The sequence below is a fragment of the Harpia harpyja genome, chromosome W (genome assembly GCF_026419915.1).
Source record: "Harpia harpyja isolate bHarHar1 chromosome W, bHarHar1 primary haplotype, whole genome shotgun sequence".
Taxonomy (NCBI): Eukaryota; Metazoa; Chordata; class Aves; order Accipitriformes; family Accipitridae; genus Harpia; species Harpia harpyja.
Genome location: NC_068968.1, coordinates 16,895,521 through 16,908,471, shown reverse-complemented (window position 1 = coordinate 16,908,471; position 12,951 = coordinate 16,895,521). Strand labels below are relative to the sequence as shown.

Here is a 12,951-nt window from a genome sequence, read left to right as displayed (position 1 = left end):
CCTTGAACTCTTGACAGGCTTGATGCCGTGACCACTTCCCTGGGGAGCCTGTTCCAGTGGCCAACCACCCTCTCAGTGAAGAACCTTTTCCTAATGTCCAATCTGAACTTCTCCTGACGCAGCTTCATTCCATTTCCATGTGTCCTATCCCCGGTCACCAGAGAGAGGAGATCAGCACCTCCCCCTCTGCTGCCCCCCTTGAGGAAGTTGTAGACTGGGATGAGGTCACCCCTCAGCCTTCTCTTCTCCAAGCTGAACAAGCCAAGTGACCTCAGCCGCTCCTCATAAGCCTTGCCCTTGAGACCTTTCACCATCTTGGTCACCCTCCTCTGGACACACTCTAATAGTTTGATGTCCTTCTTATATTGAGGGGCCCAAAACTGCACACAGTACTCGAGGTGGGGTTGCACCAATGCGGTGTAGAGGGGGACAAATCAACTCCCTCGACTGGCTAGCTATGCTGTGCTTGATGCACCCCAGGACCCAGTTGGCCCTTGTGGCTGCCAGGGCACACTGGTGACTCATGTTCAACTTGCCATCAACCCAAACCCCCAGATGTCTTTCCGCAGGGCTGTTCTCCAGCCTCTCGTCCCCCAATTTGTACGTATAACCAGGATTACCCCGTCCCAGGTGCAGAATCCAGCACTTGCTCTTGTTAAATTTCATATGGTTGGTGATTGCCCAGCTCTCTAGTCTATCCAGATCTCCCTGTAAGGCCTCTCTACCCTTGAGGGAGTCCACAGCTCCTCCTAATTTAGCATCACTGGCAAACTAATTTAATGCACATTTGATTCCTGCGTCCAGATCATTTATAAAAACATTAAAGAGCACTGGTACTAAAATTGAGCCCTGGGGAACCCCACTGGTGACTGGCTGCCAGCCTGATGTAACCCCATTTACTATAACCCTTTGAGCCCAACCTGTCAGCCAATTGCTCACCCAATGTATTATGGACTTGTCTAGCTGTATGCTGGACATTTTGTCCAGAAGGATACTGTGAGAGACAGTATCAAAAACTTTGCTAAAATCAAAAAAACCCCACATCTACTGGCTTCCCTTGGTCAACTAGATGGGTGACCTTGTCATAAAAGGACATTAAGTTAGTTAAGCAGGACTTTCCCCTCGTGAAACCATGCTGGCTACAACCGACTGCATTGTCTCTCAAGTGTTTTTCAATAACTCCCAGAAAAACCTTCTCCATAATTTTACCAGGCACTGAAGTGAGACTGACAGGCCTGTAATTACCAGGGTCTTCCTTCTTACCCTTCTTGAAAATTGGGACAACATTTGCCAGCTTCCAGTCAACTGGGACCTCTGCAGATTCCCGAGACCATTGAAAAATAATGGAGAGAGGTCCCGCAATGACATCAGCCAGCTCTTTCAGTACCCTGGGATGAACCCCATCAGGCCCCATAGATTTATGCGCATCCAGCTGGAGCAACAAGTCTCAAACGAGTTCAGGGTCAGCTGGGAATTTATCATCCCCCTAGTTATGGTCTTCCAAACACAGGGCTCCAGGGCCCATCATTGGTGTTAAAGACAGAGGCGAAGGCGGCATTAAACGTCTCTGTTTTGTCTACATCCCTATTTGTGAGGTGATTGACCTCCTCAAGTAATGCACCAACGTTTCCCTGATCCTCACTTTGAAGTGATTAAACAGAAGCATTGCTTGTTAGGACATAAGCTACAAGTACAGCAAACATTATTATTCATGCTCATCAAATCTACTTTTTTGAAAGACTGGCTAATCAAAGTATGCAATCACCAAGAGCCTGGCTGTGGCAGGTACACCCCCCCTCCCCACCCCTGACAGGAAACAAAACTCCTCCGGGCAGGGAGGAGAGGAAAAAAAACCCAAACCCTAGAGGCCACAGGTTGAAAGTTGAACTGACCAATCAAGATGCGCCAGGTACACTGAAGTGACCTTTTGGCCAATAGGGATTAAAATGACCACAGATCAGATTCAACAAGGCTATAAACGGGGTCCCACCAGAGGACATTTTTGAATCAGCCCTCCTTGGAGCAGCGGGTCTGCAGTCGGGGACTCTCCCCTTGGGTCGGGACACTGCCCTAGGTAACTCCTTGAGGTTGAGAGCCCTCATCTTTTAGGCGAGTGATATGCGCATTTTGAGTCATCATTTTAAATCTTAAGAATTCTTAAGTTGGCTGTGTAGTACTAATTCCCCTTACTTCATTGAACCTGTGGTTTACAAATGTTATCAGAGTTCTAACTAACTTTTTACTGAAGAATAAATGTGAGTTTTAACACCTGTTGGATTTGATTGTGCATGCCTCTGTAACACTGGCTATCTGATTTGTCAGAAAAAGCAAAAGGTTCTCCCCATTCCTAGTTCAAATTTCTTTCATTGATACATCCCCATGTAAGCAGCATGAAAGTAAGTAAAGTATCCACAGCCTGAATATTGTCTCTCAAGAGGGGTACACAAAGAATATATGATATACAGCTAATAAATAAATAAATAATCCCACATTAAACAGCTGCTTTTTTCTTAGTTTGAAAAAAGTGACGAGTTCGGTAACTGATGAGAGAAAAGAACGGACTACAGCAGATAATTAAAAAAAAGACAAATGAAGTGTCAAAAAAGTTCAATACATCCTAATGGTTCTTGACCCTTATTTTATATACTCATAGCCTAAGCATTGAACGTGCTTGAAAATCAGTATTACAGGCTAAATTCAATGCACTTTTCTAAATAGCAAATTCACAAAAAACTAAGGAAAATTAATTGAAGTGTTAAGTCAGTGTCCTGGTTTCAGCTGGGATAGAGTTAACTGTCTTCCTAGTAGCTGGTACAGTGCTGTGTTTTGAGTTCAGTATGTGAAGAATGTTGATAACACTGATGTTTTCAGTTGTTGCTCAGTAGTGTTTAGACTAATGTCAAGGATTTTTCAGCTTCTCATGCCCAGCCAGTGAGAAAGCTGGAGGGGCACAAGAAGTTGGCACAGGACACAGCCAGGGCACCTGACCCAAACTGGCCAACGGGGTATTCCATACCATGTGACGTCCCATCTAGTATAGGAATGGGGAAGTGGGGGCAGGGATGCGCGGCTCGGGGACTGGCGGGGTGTCGGTCGGCGGGTGGTGAGCAATTGCACTGCGCATCATTTGTACATTCCAATCCTTTCATTATTGCTGTTGTCATTTTATGAGTGTTATCATTATCATTATTAGTTTCTTCTTTTCTGTTCTATTAAACCGTTCTTATCTCAACCCACGGGTTTTGCTTCTTTTCCTGATTTTCTCCCCCATCCCACTGGGTGGGGGGGAGTGAGTGAGCGGCTGCGTGGTGTTTAGTTGCTGGCTGGGGTTAAACCACGACAGTCAGTCACTTTATAGCATGTTTAATAAGCCTCTACATGAGTCCTCTCACACACTAGGAATAAATACCTATATAGTTGCTCTAGTCCCAAATGAGAGGACAATATTAATGTTCCTAAGTTGACTCGTCACATGCACACCCACTGTAGTACAGAACTAGGCTTCTAGTTAGAGAAGGAAGGGGGGAGTGGGACAGAGCTATGCCTCTTCTTGCATCTGCATGCAACTGTCACAGAAGTGGGAGCTGCTGCTGTATCATCTCCCCCACAAGGAGTGTAAGATAACTTACTTTTTTAAAGTTACCTTCACTTACAGTATGCCAGCTGCTGCAGAGTGACTGCACACGTGCATATTGTTATCACACAAGCTGTTTACTTGCTTATTCACACAGCCATTCTTCAAAAGCAAATCTGAATCCTGCTGACTCCACTTGTATAATTTCCCCAGATGTTTTCATCACTTTCTTTATACTAGCTCTGAAATGTATACAGCAGCATGGCAAGCTGATCCAGGCAGGCCTCATCCTTCAAAGTAACTTTTTCTTTTTACGTCTGGGTTATTTTTCAGTGGATCAGCTCCCTGAAATATACAGATATGTGGCCACCTAAGTCCTTGTGCTGGGCAGGAAGCTGTAACACAGCAGCTCAGATTTAGATTAGCTTAAGCCACCATGGACCAACACCAAGTCTTCTCCTGTCACAACTGGCAATTGTTTCACCCCAGAGGAATGCCCACCTATACGGTGCCCCTGAAACAATGTAATTTATTAAGCATTGTTTTTAAAAGGCAACAGGATTTGTATTAGGCTCACAAAATATTTCTCAGGAATAGTTAGACTTTGCCTAGACCTGTCTTGGCCAGCCTAGAGCTTTCTTTTACTTGTTTAACTGTAACCACTATTATGCCTAGGTAACAATCACCTACTTGGTTTTAGTTTTTGCTCAGCTTTGTACAATTGCGTGGTATAACACTGCTGTATTGATTTTTTGTTACTAACAAGAATGAGCTATCTCTGATTTAGAATAAAAATGCAGCAGAAATGATCAAAACTGATGAGAGTAGGAGCATGGGGTAACAGCATAGCCCTTGAAAACACAGGCACAGGAAGATGCTGAAATGCCCCAATGCTATAAACAACTCACCAATAGTCAAGTACTGGTCATCAAAGAAATGCAACCCCGAGATAGGTAAAACCAGTTTTAGGATAACAAAGAAAAACCATTCAACACATGCAAAACACCATATACAGTAAATTCAGATAAAGTGTGGAGTACAAAACAATGAAGAAAAACTAAGATGTGGATTTTTATATGCATTTCTACATGCAGACTCAGAGAAGCACAAAACTATCAACATCATACTCCTCTCAGCAAAGAATTCGAGATGCTGATGACTTGCTTGAATTTGTCCCCTCCCCACTACCAAATTTAGCCAGTGGCCTTAGGACCCAGAGGGCCAGCAAAAAGGCAAGTATAACATCAGGGAAAGGGTGCTATTAGAAACAAAGTAGAAACATTAGAAGCTTTGTGTCTATTAATTTTGACTGTATATAATTTGAACTGTGTTAGTATCATTGTAACTGAACTAATATCCAGTGGGAATTTAAGCAATCTACTCTAACTTGGATGCAACAAACTAGTAACAAAATCAAAACCAGCATCCATGGATTTCCATAAATCAAGTGAACAAACAGAAGAGCCACACTAAGCAGTAAAGAAATTGCTCACACAGGATAACAACACTACTAACTTCTAATCTCTCATTCTCAGCTCTCAGACTCACTTAAACTGGAGCAGCAGAGAAATTCAGACAAAGAACATGCAAGCTAATCTCAGAGCTAGAAGCACTAAGGACAGTGGTATACAGACACTGAGCTAGCTCTGTGCTAGCATCATTAAACCACTTCCAGGTCCAGAGGGACATAGCCACACGGTACAGCATTCACCATGTGAACATGCAGGCCTGCACCAGCTCTGACCAGGATCTCCACACAGTTGTTCATTGCCTTATGTAGACTTTCCCTCTCTGTTTCCCAGTCTATAAACATGAGGAAAAAGCTTGTTCAGGTAACTTCTGTGATGATTTATTATTAAGCAATTGTCGTGGTTTAGCCTCAGCTGGTAACTAAGCACCACACAGCCACTCACTCACTCCCCCCACCCAGTGGAATGGAGGAGAGAATTGGGGGAGGGAAAAAAAAAAAAAAGTAAAAAACTCATGGGTTGAGATAAAGACAGTTTAATAGAACAGAAAGGAAGAAACTAATAATGATAATAATAAAATTACAAAAATAATAATAAAAGGATTGGAATATACAAACCAAGTGATGCACAATGCAATTGCTCACCACCCACCAATCAATGCCCAGTTAGTTCCAGAGCAGCGATCCCTCTCCCAGACCAACTCCCCCCAGTTTATGTACTGGGCATGACGTCACATGGTATGGAATATTCCTTTGGCCAATTTGGGTCAGCTGTCCTGGCTGTGTCCCCTCCCAACTTCTTGTGCCCCTCCAGCCTTCTTGCTGGCTGGGCATGAGAAGCTGAAAAATCCTTGACTTAGTATAAACATTACTCAGCAACAACTGGAAACATCAGTGTTATCAACATTCTTCTCATACCTAATTCAAAAACATAGCACTGTACCAGCTACTAGGAAGACAATTAACTCTATCCCAGCTGAAACCAGGACAGCAATGGTCATCTGAAGTGCTGTTCAGTATTACCACACAGTTCTCTCAGTAAAACTATCAAACAGCAGCAATAAGCCAGTACAGAAACATCCACAAATTACAAATTCTACAAAAGTAAAATTGTGTCTTATTAGATTGTGGTGGGTTGACCCTGGCTGGACACCAGATGCCCACCAAGCCTCTCTAGCACTCCCCCTCCTCAGCTGGACAGGGGAAAGAAAATATAACAAAGGGTCATGGGTCGAGATAAGAGCAGGGAGAGATCACTCACCAATTACCATCACGGGCAAAACAGACTCGACTTGGGGAAATTAACTCAATTTATTGCCAAAAGTCAGAGTAGGGTAATGAGAAATAAACCCAAATATTAAAACACATTCCCCCCACTCCCTTCTTCCCAGGCACAACTTCACTCCCAACTTTCTCTACCTTCCCCCCCCCCCCCCAATGGCACAGGAGGATGGGGAATGGCAGTTGCAGTCAGTTCATCACATGTTGTCTCTGCCACTCCTTCCTCCTCACACTCTTCCCCTGCTCCAGTGTGGGTCCTTTCCACGGGTGCAGTCCTTCAGGAACAGACTGCTCTAGCATGGGCTCCTGTCCACAGGGTCACAGGCCCTGCCAGGAGCCTGCTCCAGCATGGGCTTCCCACAGGGTCACAGCCTCCTTCAGGGCACATCTACCTGCTCCGGCAGGGGGTCCTCCATGGGCTGCAGGTGGATATCTGCTCCACCGTTAACTGCCATGGACTGCAGGGGGACAACCTGCTTCACCATGGTCTTCACCACAGGCTGCAGGGGAATCTCTGCTCCGGCACCTGGATCACCTCCTCCCCCTCCTTCTTCACTGACCTTGGTATCTGCAGGGTTTTCTCTCACATATTCTCACTCCTCTCTCCAGCTACTGTTGCACAGCAGTTTTTTCCCCTTTCTTAAATATGTTATCCCAGAGGCGCTACCACTGTCACTGATTGGCTCAGCCTTGGCCAGCAGGAGGTCCATCTTGGAACCAGCTGGCACTGGCTCTGTAGGACATGAGGGAAGCTTCTGGCATCTTCTCATAGAAGCCACCCCTGTAGCCCCCTCCTCTGCTACCAAAACCTTGCCACACAAACCCAATATATAGATGCAAGAGTTTTCTCAAAAGTATCTAGACACCAATAAATTATACTTTTGGCTGACAGAAAGAATAGAGAGACTGAAAAAAAATGTTAACCTAAGTAAACCTAGTTTTCCCACACCTCAGAATACTTTGTCTACAAGAACTGACACAAACCACCATCCACTTACAAATGCAAAGAGAACATTTACAATGTTCCTGTCCAACAAACCCATAACACAGGTCACGAAAGGGACCCAGAGCAAGAAGCAGTCACCAAGCTGCTCAATCAGACCACACTAAAACTTTCTAGCTTAAAAATAACACACAAGTTCATGATTTGCACACCCTGCAGTGACAGGAAACAGGACCTTACAATCATATAATCAATTTCTTGCTTGCTGCAGTACTTGAGAACTGCTCCCCATTTTGAGGTTTTGTTTTGGTTTTTTTTTTTTTTGAGAACTCAAAGTGTCTTTATCTAGCATAAACGTAATGATAAACCTGTATCCATTTTACTTCTCTAGTCTTGAAGTCCAATCCTTAAAAGCTAATCAGGTATTAGAAAGTATACCCATTTTACTGTTAGTCTTTTACTAACTGAATTTTAAAAAGTCATAATACAGAGTTGATTGTATGAAACTGGACTATTTAACATCTTGGTCCAGCACACATACTAATTCCTGTCTCTCCCTGAACCAGTGCAGTCTTTGTAGGGTGCAGCCTTAATAAACCCCACTGTGACCAAATATTTAATGTCAAAGCCTTGTGCTTACAGTCATAATAAGAGGGATTCAGACAGATAAACTGCGACTTTTCTTAAAAACGAAGACTGTGTTAAAACTAGACAAAACCGAGACTCAGGTGTGAGCTTACCATCGGTTTTGCAGTGTGAACTATCGATTCAAAAATATCCCATTCAACATTTGTTTTGTTAAAATAGGTAAGACTTCCTGCCTCTGCGAGGTATACGGCGAGACTGCCCTGTACACTGACGAGGCAGCGTGACAAAAACCCCCGTTTAACTGCGGTCTCGGGAAAGAAAGGCCTTTTCCTGACGACGGTGCACAAGGGGAAGAAACCAGCAGCCATGGCAGAACTTGTGCCACAGCCACCCTCCGGCACACCTTGGCAGCCCCACCCCACCGCAAAACACCCCAGCGCAACAACAACTCCCAGACCCCGCAGCAGGCACGGCCGGCAGCGCACGAAGCCCCGCTCGCAGCTCCTCCGCTCGGCCCGGCGGAGCTCCCGGGGGCCGCGTCGGCGGCAGAGCCCCCTCCCCGCTCAGGGCGACGGGGAGTACCCTCAGAGCTCGCAGCAGGCCCGAGCCCGCTCTCCCCCTCCAGAGCGGCGGGACCACCTTCAGCCTCTCCCAACGGCTTCCCCCCCACGCGCGCACTCACCGCCTCACGACGCCGGTCTTGATCTTAATCTGCCTCAAGCGCGGATCAGCCATGACGGAGCTGATGGAGAAGCAGCACAGACTGGGCCCTAGTAGCGCAGGGACGGAATATACGACGCAGCGTCGTGACTGCACAGCCCAATCCCGCGCGTGCGCCAAGCCACCAGCCTGGACGGCACCACTGGGAGCGGAGCTCTGCGTCCCTCCCTCCTTCGCCCGGTGGAGGCGTCCCCATAACGACCAGCAAGGGCCGGGCCGGACCGGATGCGAGCGGGCTCCGCGGGCGCGCAGTAGCCTGCGTGGGGCTACGACCACTCCTCGAGCGGCCAAGTGTAATTCACCATTTCTTAATAAGCACACACGAAAAAAAAGTCTGAATCCACCCTCAGATGCAGCAATAGGAGTTATTCTGAGGTAGAAACAAATTAAAAAGCAACATTAGCACTGGCAGCTCAGTCCTAGAATTATAACTGACTGACGGTTCAAGGGCTGTTTTCCTTCATGCTTATACTTAGTTGAGACTAACCATTTAAGGGGTCAAATTCTAGAAAAATAATCCTTTGGGTCTGTGTTTGAAAGAACTCCCCCTGAATGAGCATTTAAATCAATAAGAAAAAAAATAGCTTCAATGAATAAATAAGAAAGATAAATATAGCTTCAATGAATAAATAAGAAAGATAAATATAGCTTCGATGAAGTACAGTTCAGGAAGGTCTGTATAGACCTTTTCTTTTTCACATCCTTTTGTCCTCTGTTAGTCACTTGCCCTGTCTCTTGACACTGTTAGTGACCAATACCTCTTGAGAAAAACCAGCTGCGAGGGAGGATGTCATATTCCTTTTCATGACATGCCAGTTATAGGTCATTAGCCATGTATTGGGTCTGGCTGAGATGGAGTTAATTCTCCCCAGAGCAGCCCTCATAGCACTGTGCTCTGCATCAGTAGCTAGAAAGGTGTTGATAACACACCAGTGTTTTGGCTACTGCTGAGCAGTGCTGGCACAGCATCAAGGCTCTCTCTCCAACATTTTTGCCCCCCCCTCAATGGCAGGCTGGGGGTGGGCAAGATCTTGGGAGGGGACATAACCAGGACAGCTGACCTAAACTAACCAAACAGATATTCCATACCATATGACGTCAGCTCAGATATAAAAGCTAAGTAAAGGGAGATGGAAGGGGAGGCATTAATCTTCCGGAGCAACCACTATGCGTACTGAAGCCCTGCTTCCCAGGAAGTGGCCAGACATCGCCTGCTGATGGGAAGCAGAGAATAAAATCTTTTGTTTTTCTTTGCTTTCGCGCGTGACCTTTGCTTTCACTTTATTAAACTGTCCTTATCTTGACCCATGAGCCTTTTGTTATATTTTCTCTCCCCTTTCCATTTACTCTGGTGGCTCGTTTGATTGCAGCACATGTTTCACATTCATGAGTGACCTGTGTGATGGCCTCCATGGTCAGGTCCACCCCTCGATCACGAGCCCATCTATATGTTGCATCTCTCCCTAGATGTCCCAATGTCTCATGGGCCCATCGAGCTACAAATAGCTCACCCTTATGCTCCCAGTCCAGGTCCACCTGAGCTACTTCTATTTTGGCAGCCTTGTCTACCTGTTCATTATTTCGATGTTCTTCAGTGGCATAGCTTTTGGGCATGTGAGCATCTACATGACGTACCTTTAAAGTCATGTGTTCTACACGGGCAGCAATGTCCTGCCACAATGCTGCTGCCCAGATGGGTTTACCCCTGCGTTGCCAATTGGTCTTCTTCCACTGCTGTAGCCACCCCCACAGGGCATTAGCCACCATCCAGGAGTCAGTATAGAGGTAGAGTACTGGCCACTTTTCTCGTTCAGCAATGTCTAGGGCTAGTTGGATGGCTTTCACTTCTGCAAACTGACTTGACTCACCTTCTCCTTCAGTGGCCTCAGCAACTTGTCGTGTGGGACTCCACACAGCAGCTTTCTGCTTCCGATGGTTCCCTACCACACGACAGGATCCATCAGTAAACAAAGCATAACACCTTTCATCTTCTGATAACTTATTATATGGTGGTGCCTCTTGGGCACGAGCCACCTCCTCAGGCGATGCTCCAAAATCTCTGCCTTCTGGCCAGTCCATGATCTCTTCCAGAATTCCTGGGCGGTTAGATTTCCCCAGTCGAGCCCGTTGCGTGATCAATGCTATCCACTTACTCCATGTAGCACTGGTTGCATGATGTGTAGAGGGGATGTTTCCTTTGAACATCCAGTGTAGCACGGGCAATCGTGGTGCCAAGAGAAGATATGCTTCTGTACCAACAACTTCTGAAGCGGCTCGAACCCCCTCATATGCTGCTAGTATCTCTTTTTCAGTCGGGGTGTAGTGGGCTTCTGATCCTCGGTACCCCCGGCTCCAAAACCCTAATGGTCGACCTCGGGTTTCTCCTGGTGTTTTCTGCCAGAGGCTCCAGTTGAGACCATGCTCCCCAGCTGCAGTGTAGAGCACATTTTGTACATCTGGTCCTGTCCAGACAGGCCCAAGAGCTACTGCACGAGCTATTTCCTGTCGGATATGCTCAAAGGCTTGTTGTTGCTCAGGGCCCCATTCAAAATAGTTCTTTTTCCGCGTTACTCGATAGAGAGGGCTCACAAGCTGACTATAACCTGGAATATGCATTCTCCAGAACCCCACAAGGCCTAGGAAAGCTTGTGTTTCTTTCTTGTTAGCTGGTGGAGACATAGTTGCTATCTTGTTAACCACATCCATAGGGACATGACGGCGTCCATCCTGCCATTTTATTCCCAAGAACTGAATCTCCTGTGCAGGTCCCTTGACCTTGCTTTTCTTTATGGCGAAACCAGCTTTCAGAAGAATCTGAATTATTCTTTTTCCCTTCTCAAACACTTCTTCTGCCTTGTTGCCCCACACGATGATGTCATCTATGTATTGTAAATGTTCAGGGGCATCGCCTTGTTCCAGTGCTGTTTGGATTAGTCCGTGACAAATGGTAGGGCTGTGCTTCCACCCCTGGGGCAGTCGATTCCAGGTGTATTGGACACCTCTCCATGTGAAAGCAAACTGTGCCCTGCACTCTGCTGCCAAAGGAATGGAGAAAAACGCATTGGCAATATCAATTGTAGCATACCACGTGGCTGCCTTTGATGCCAGTTCATACTGGAGCTCTAACATGTCTGGTACAGCAGCACTCAGTGGCGGTGTCACTTCATTCAGGCCGCGATAATCTACTGTTAACCTCCACCCTCCGTCAGACTTTCGCACTGGCCATATAGGACTATTAAAAGGTGAATGAGTCTTGCTGATGACTCCTTGGCTCTCTAGTTGATGAATCAGCTCATGGATGGGAGCCAGGGAGTCTCGGTTTGTCCGATATTGCCGGCAGTGCACCGTCCTGGTAGCGATTGGCACCTGCTGTTCTTCAACTTGCAGCAGTCCCACAATGAAGGGATCTTCCGAGAGGCCAGGCAGGGTAGATAGCTGTTTGATCTTCTCTGCGTTTACAGTGGCTACACCAAAAGCCCATCGGTACCCCTTTGGGTCCTTGAAGTACCCTCTCTTGAGGTAGTCTATGCCAAGGATACAAGGGGCCTCTGGGCCGGTCACAATGGGGTGCTTTTCCCACTTGTCCCCTGTTAAGCTCACTTCAGCCTCCAATACAGTCAATTCCTGGCATCCCCCTGTCACTCCAGAGATCCAGATGGGTTCTGTGCCCCTGTACACTGATGGCACCAGCGTACACTGTGCACCAGTGTCTACCAAAGCCTTATACTTCTGTGGGTCTGATGTGCCAGGCCATCGAATCCACACAGTCCAGTATATCCGGTCATCCCTTTCCTCCTCCTGGCCGAAGGCAGGGACCCTCTATTGCTGTTCCTCATCAGAGTATTCACTGTCTGACCCTTGCGGTGCCAGACCAGAAGTCCCCTCACCAGAGCCAAGGGAGGTCGTTTCAGTTCTTCTATGCCTGGAGGATCGCTGATTGCTTTCTTGGGCCTCTACAGCAACGACACTGACAGCCTTCTTCTTGGGTGACCCCTTCTTAACAGCTGTCTTCCCTCTCAGTTCACGTACGCGGGCTTCCAGCTTAAAGGTGGGTTCACCATCCCACTTCCTCATGTCCTCCCCTTGGTCACGCAGGAAGAACCAGAGTGTACCACGTGGCATACGCCTTGGGCTCCCTTTCCCTCTGACCGGGGCAGGAGAGGACTGATTTCTTGGAGTGTCCCTAAGAGCCAAGGCACTGTCCTGTAGGGATGAGGAGACACAGAGATTTTCTTCAAAGTTTTGGAGCCAAGACAACACTTTCTCCACAGTTGGTGTTTCCATATCTGGGCAATACATTGCTGCCAAGCTGTTAGAATATGACGCTGGGGCACCTTGAATCACCTTTCTCCACATGGCCCGTGTGCACAGGACATC

At 46.8% G+C, this 12,951-nt stretch overlaps 1 protein-coding gene across 1 annotated transcript in view; it reads right to left on the bottom strand.

Annotated features, from left to right (window-relative positions):
* The window catches only part of TBCA (tubulin folding cofactor A), a 56,600-nt gene extending 47,892 nt beyond the window's left edge, over positions 1 to 8,708 (bottom strand). Inside the window, exon 1 of the mRNA XM_052775420.1 lies at positions 8,537 to 8,708. Coding sequence (XP_052631380.1) covers positions 8,537 to 8,589 — 53 coding nt within the window. The 5' untranslated portion in view covers positions 8,590 to 8,708. The remainder of the gene's footprint in view (positions 1 to 8,536) is intronic.
* Between the last annotated feature and the right edge of the window lie 4,243 nt (positions 8,709 to 12,951).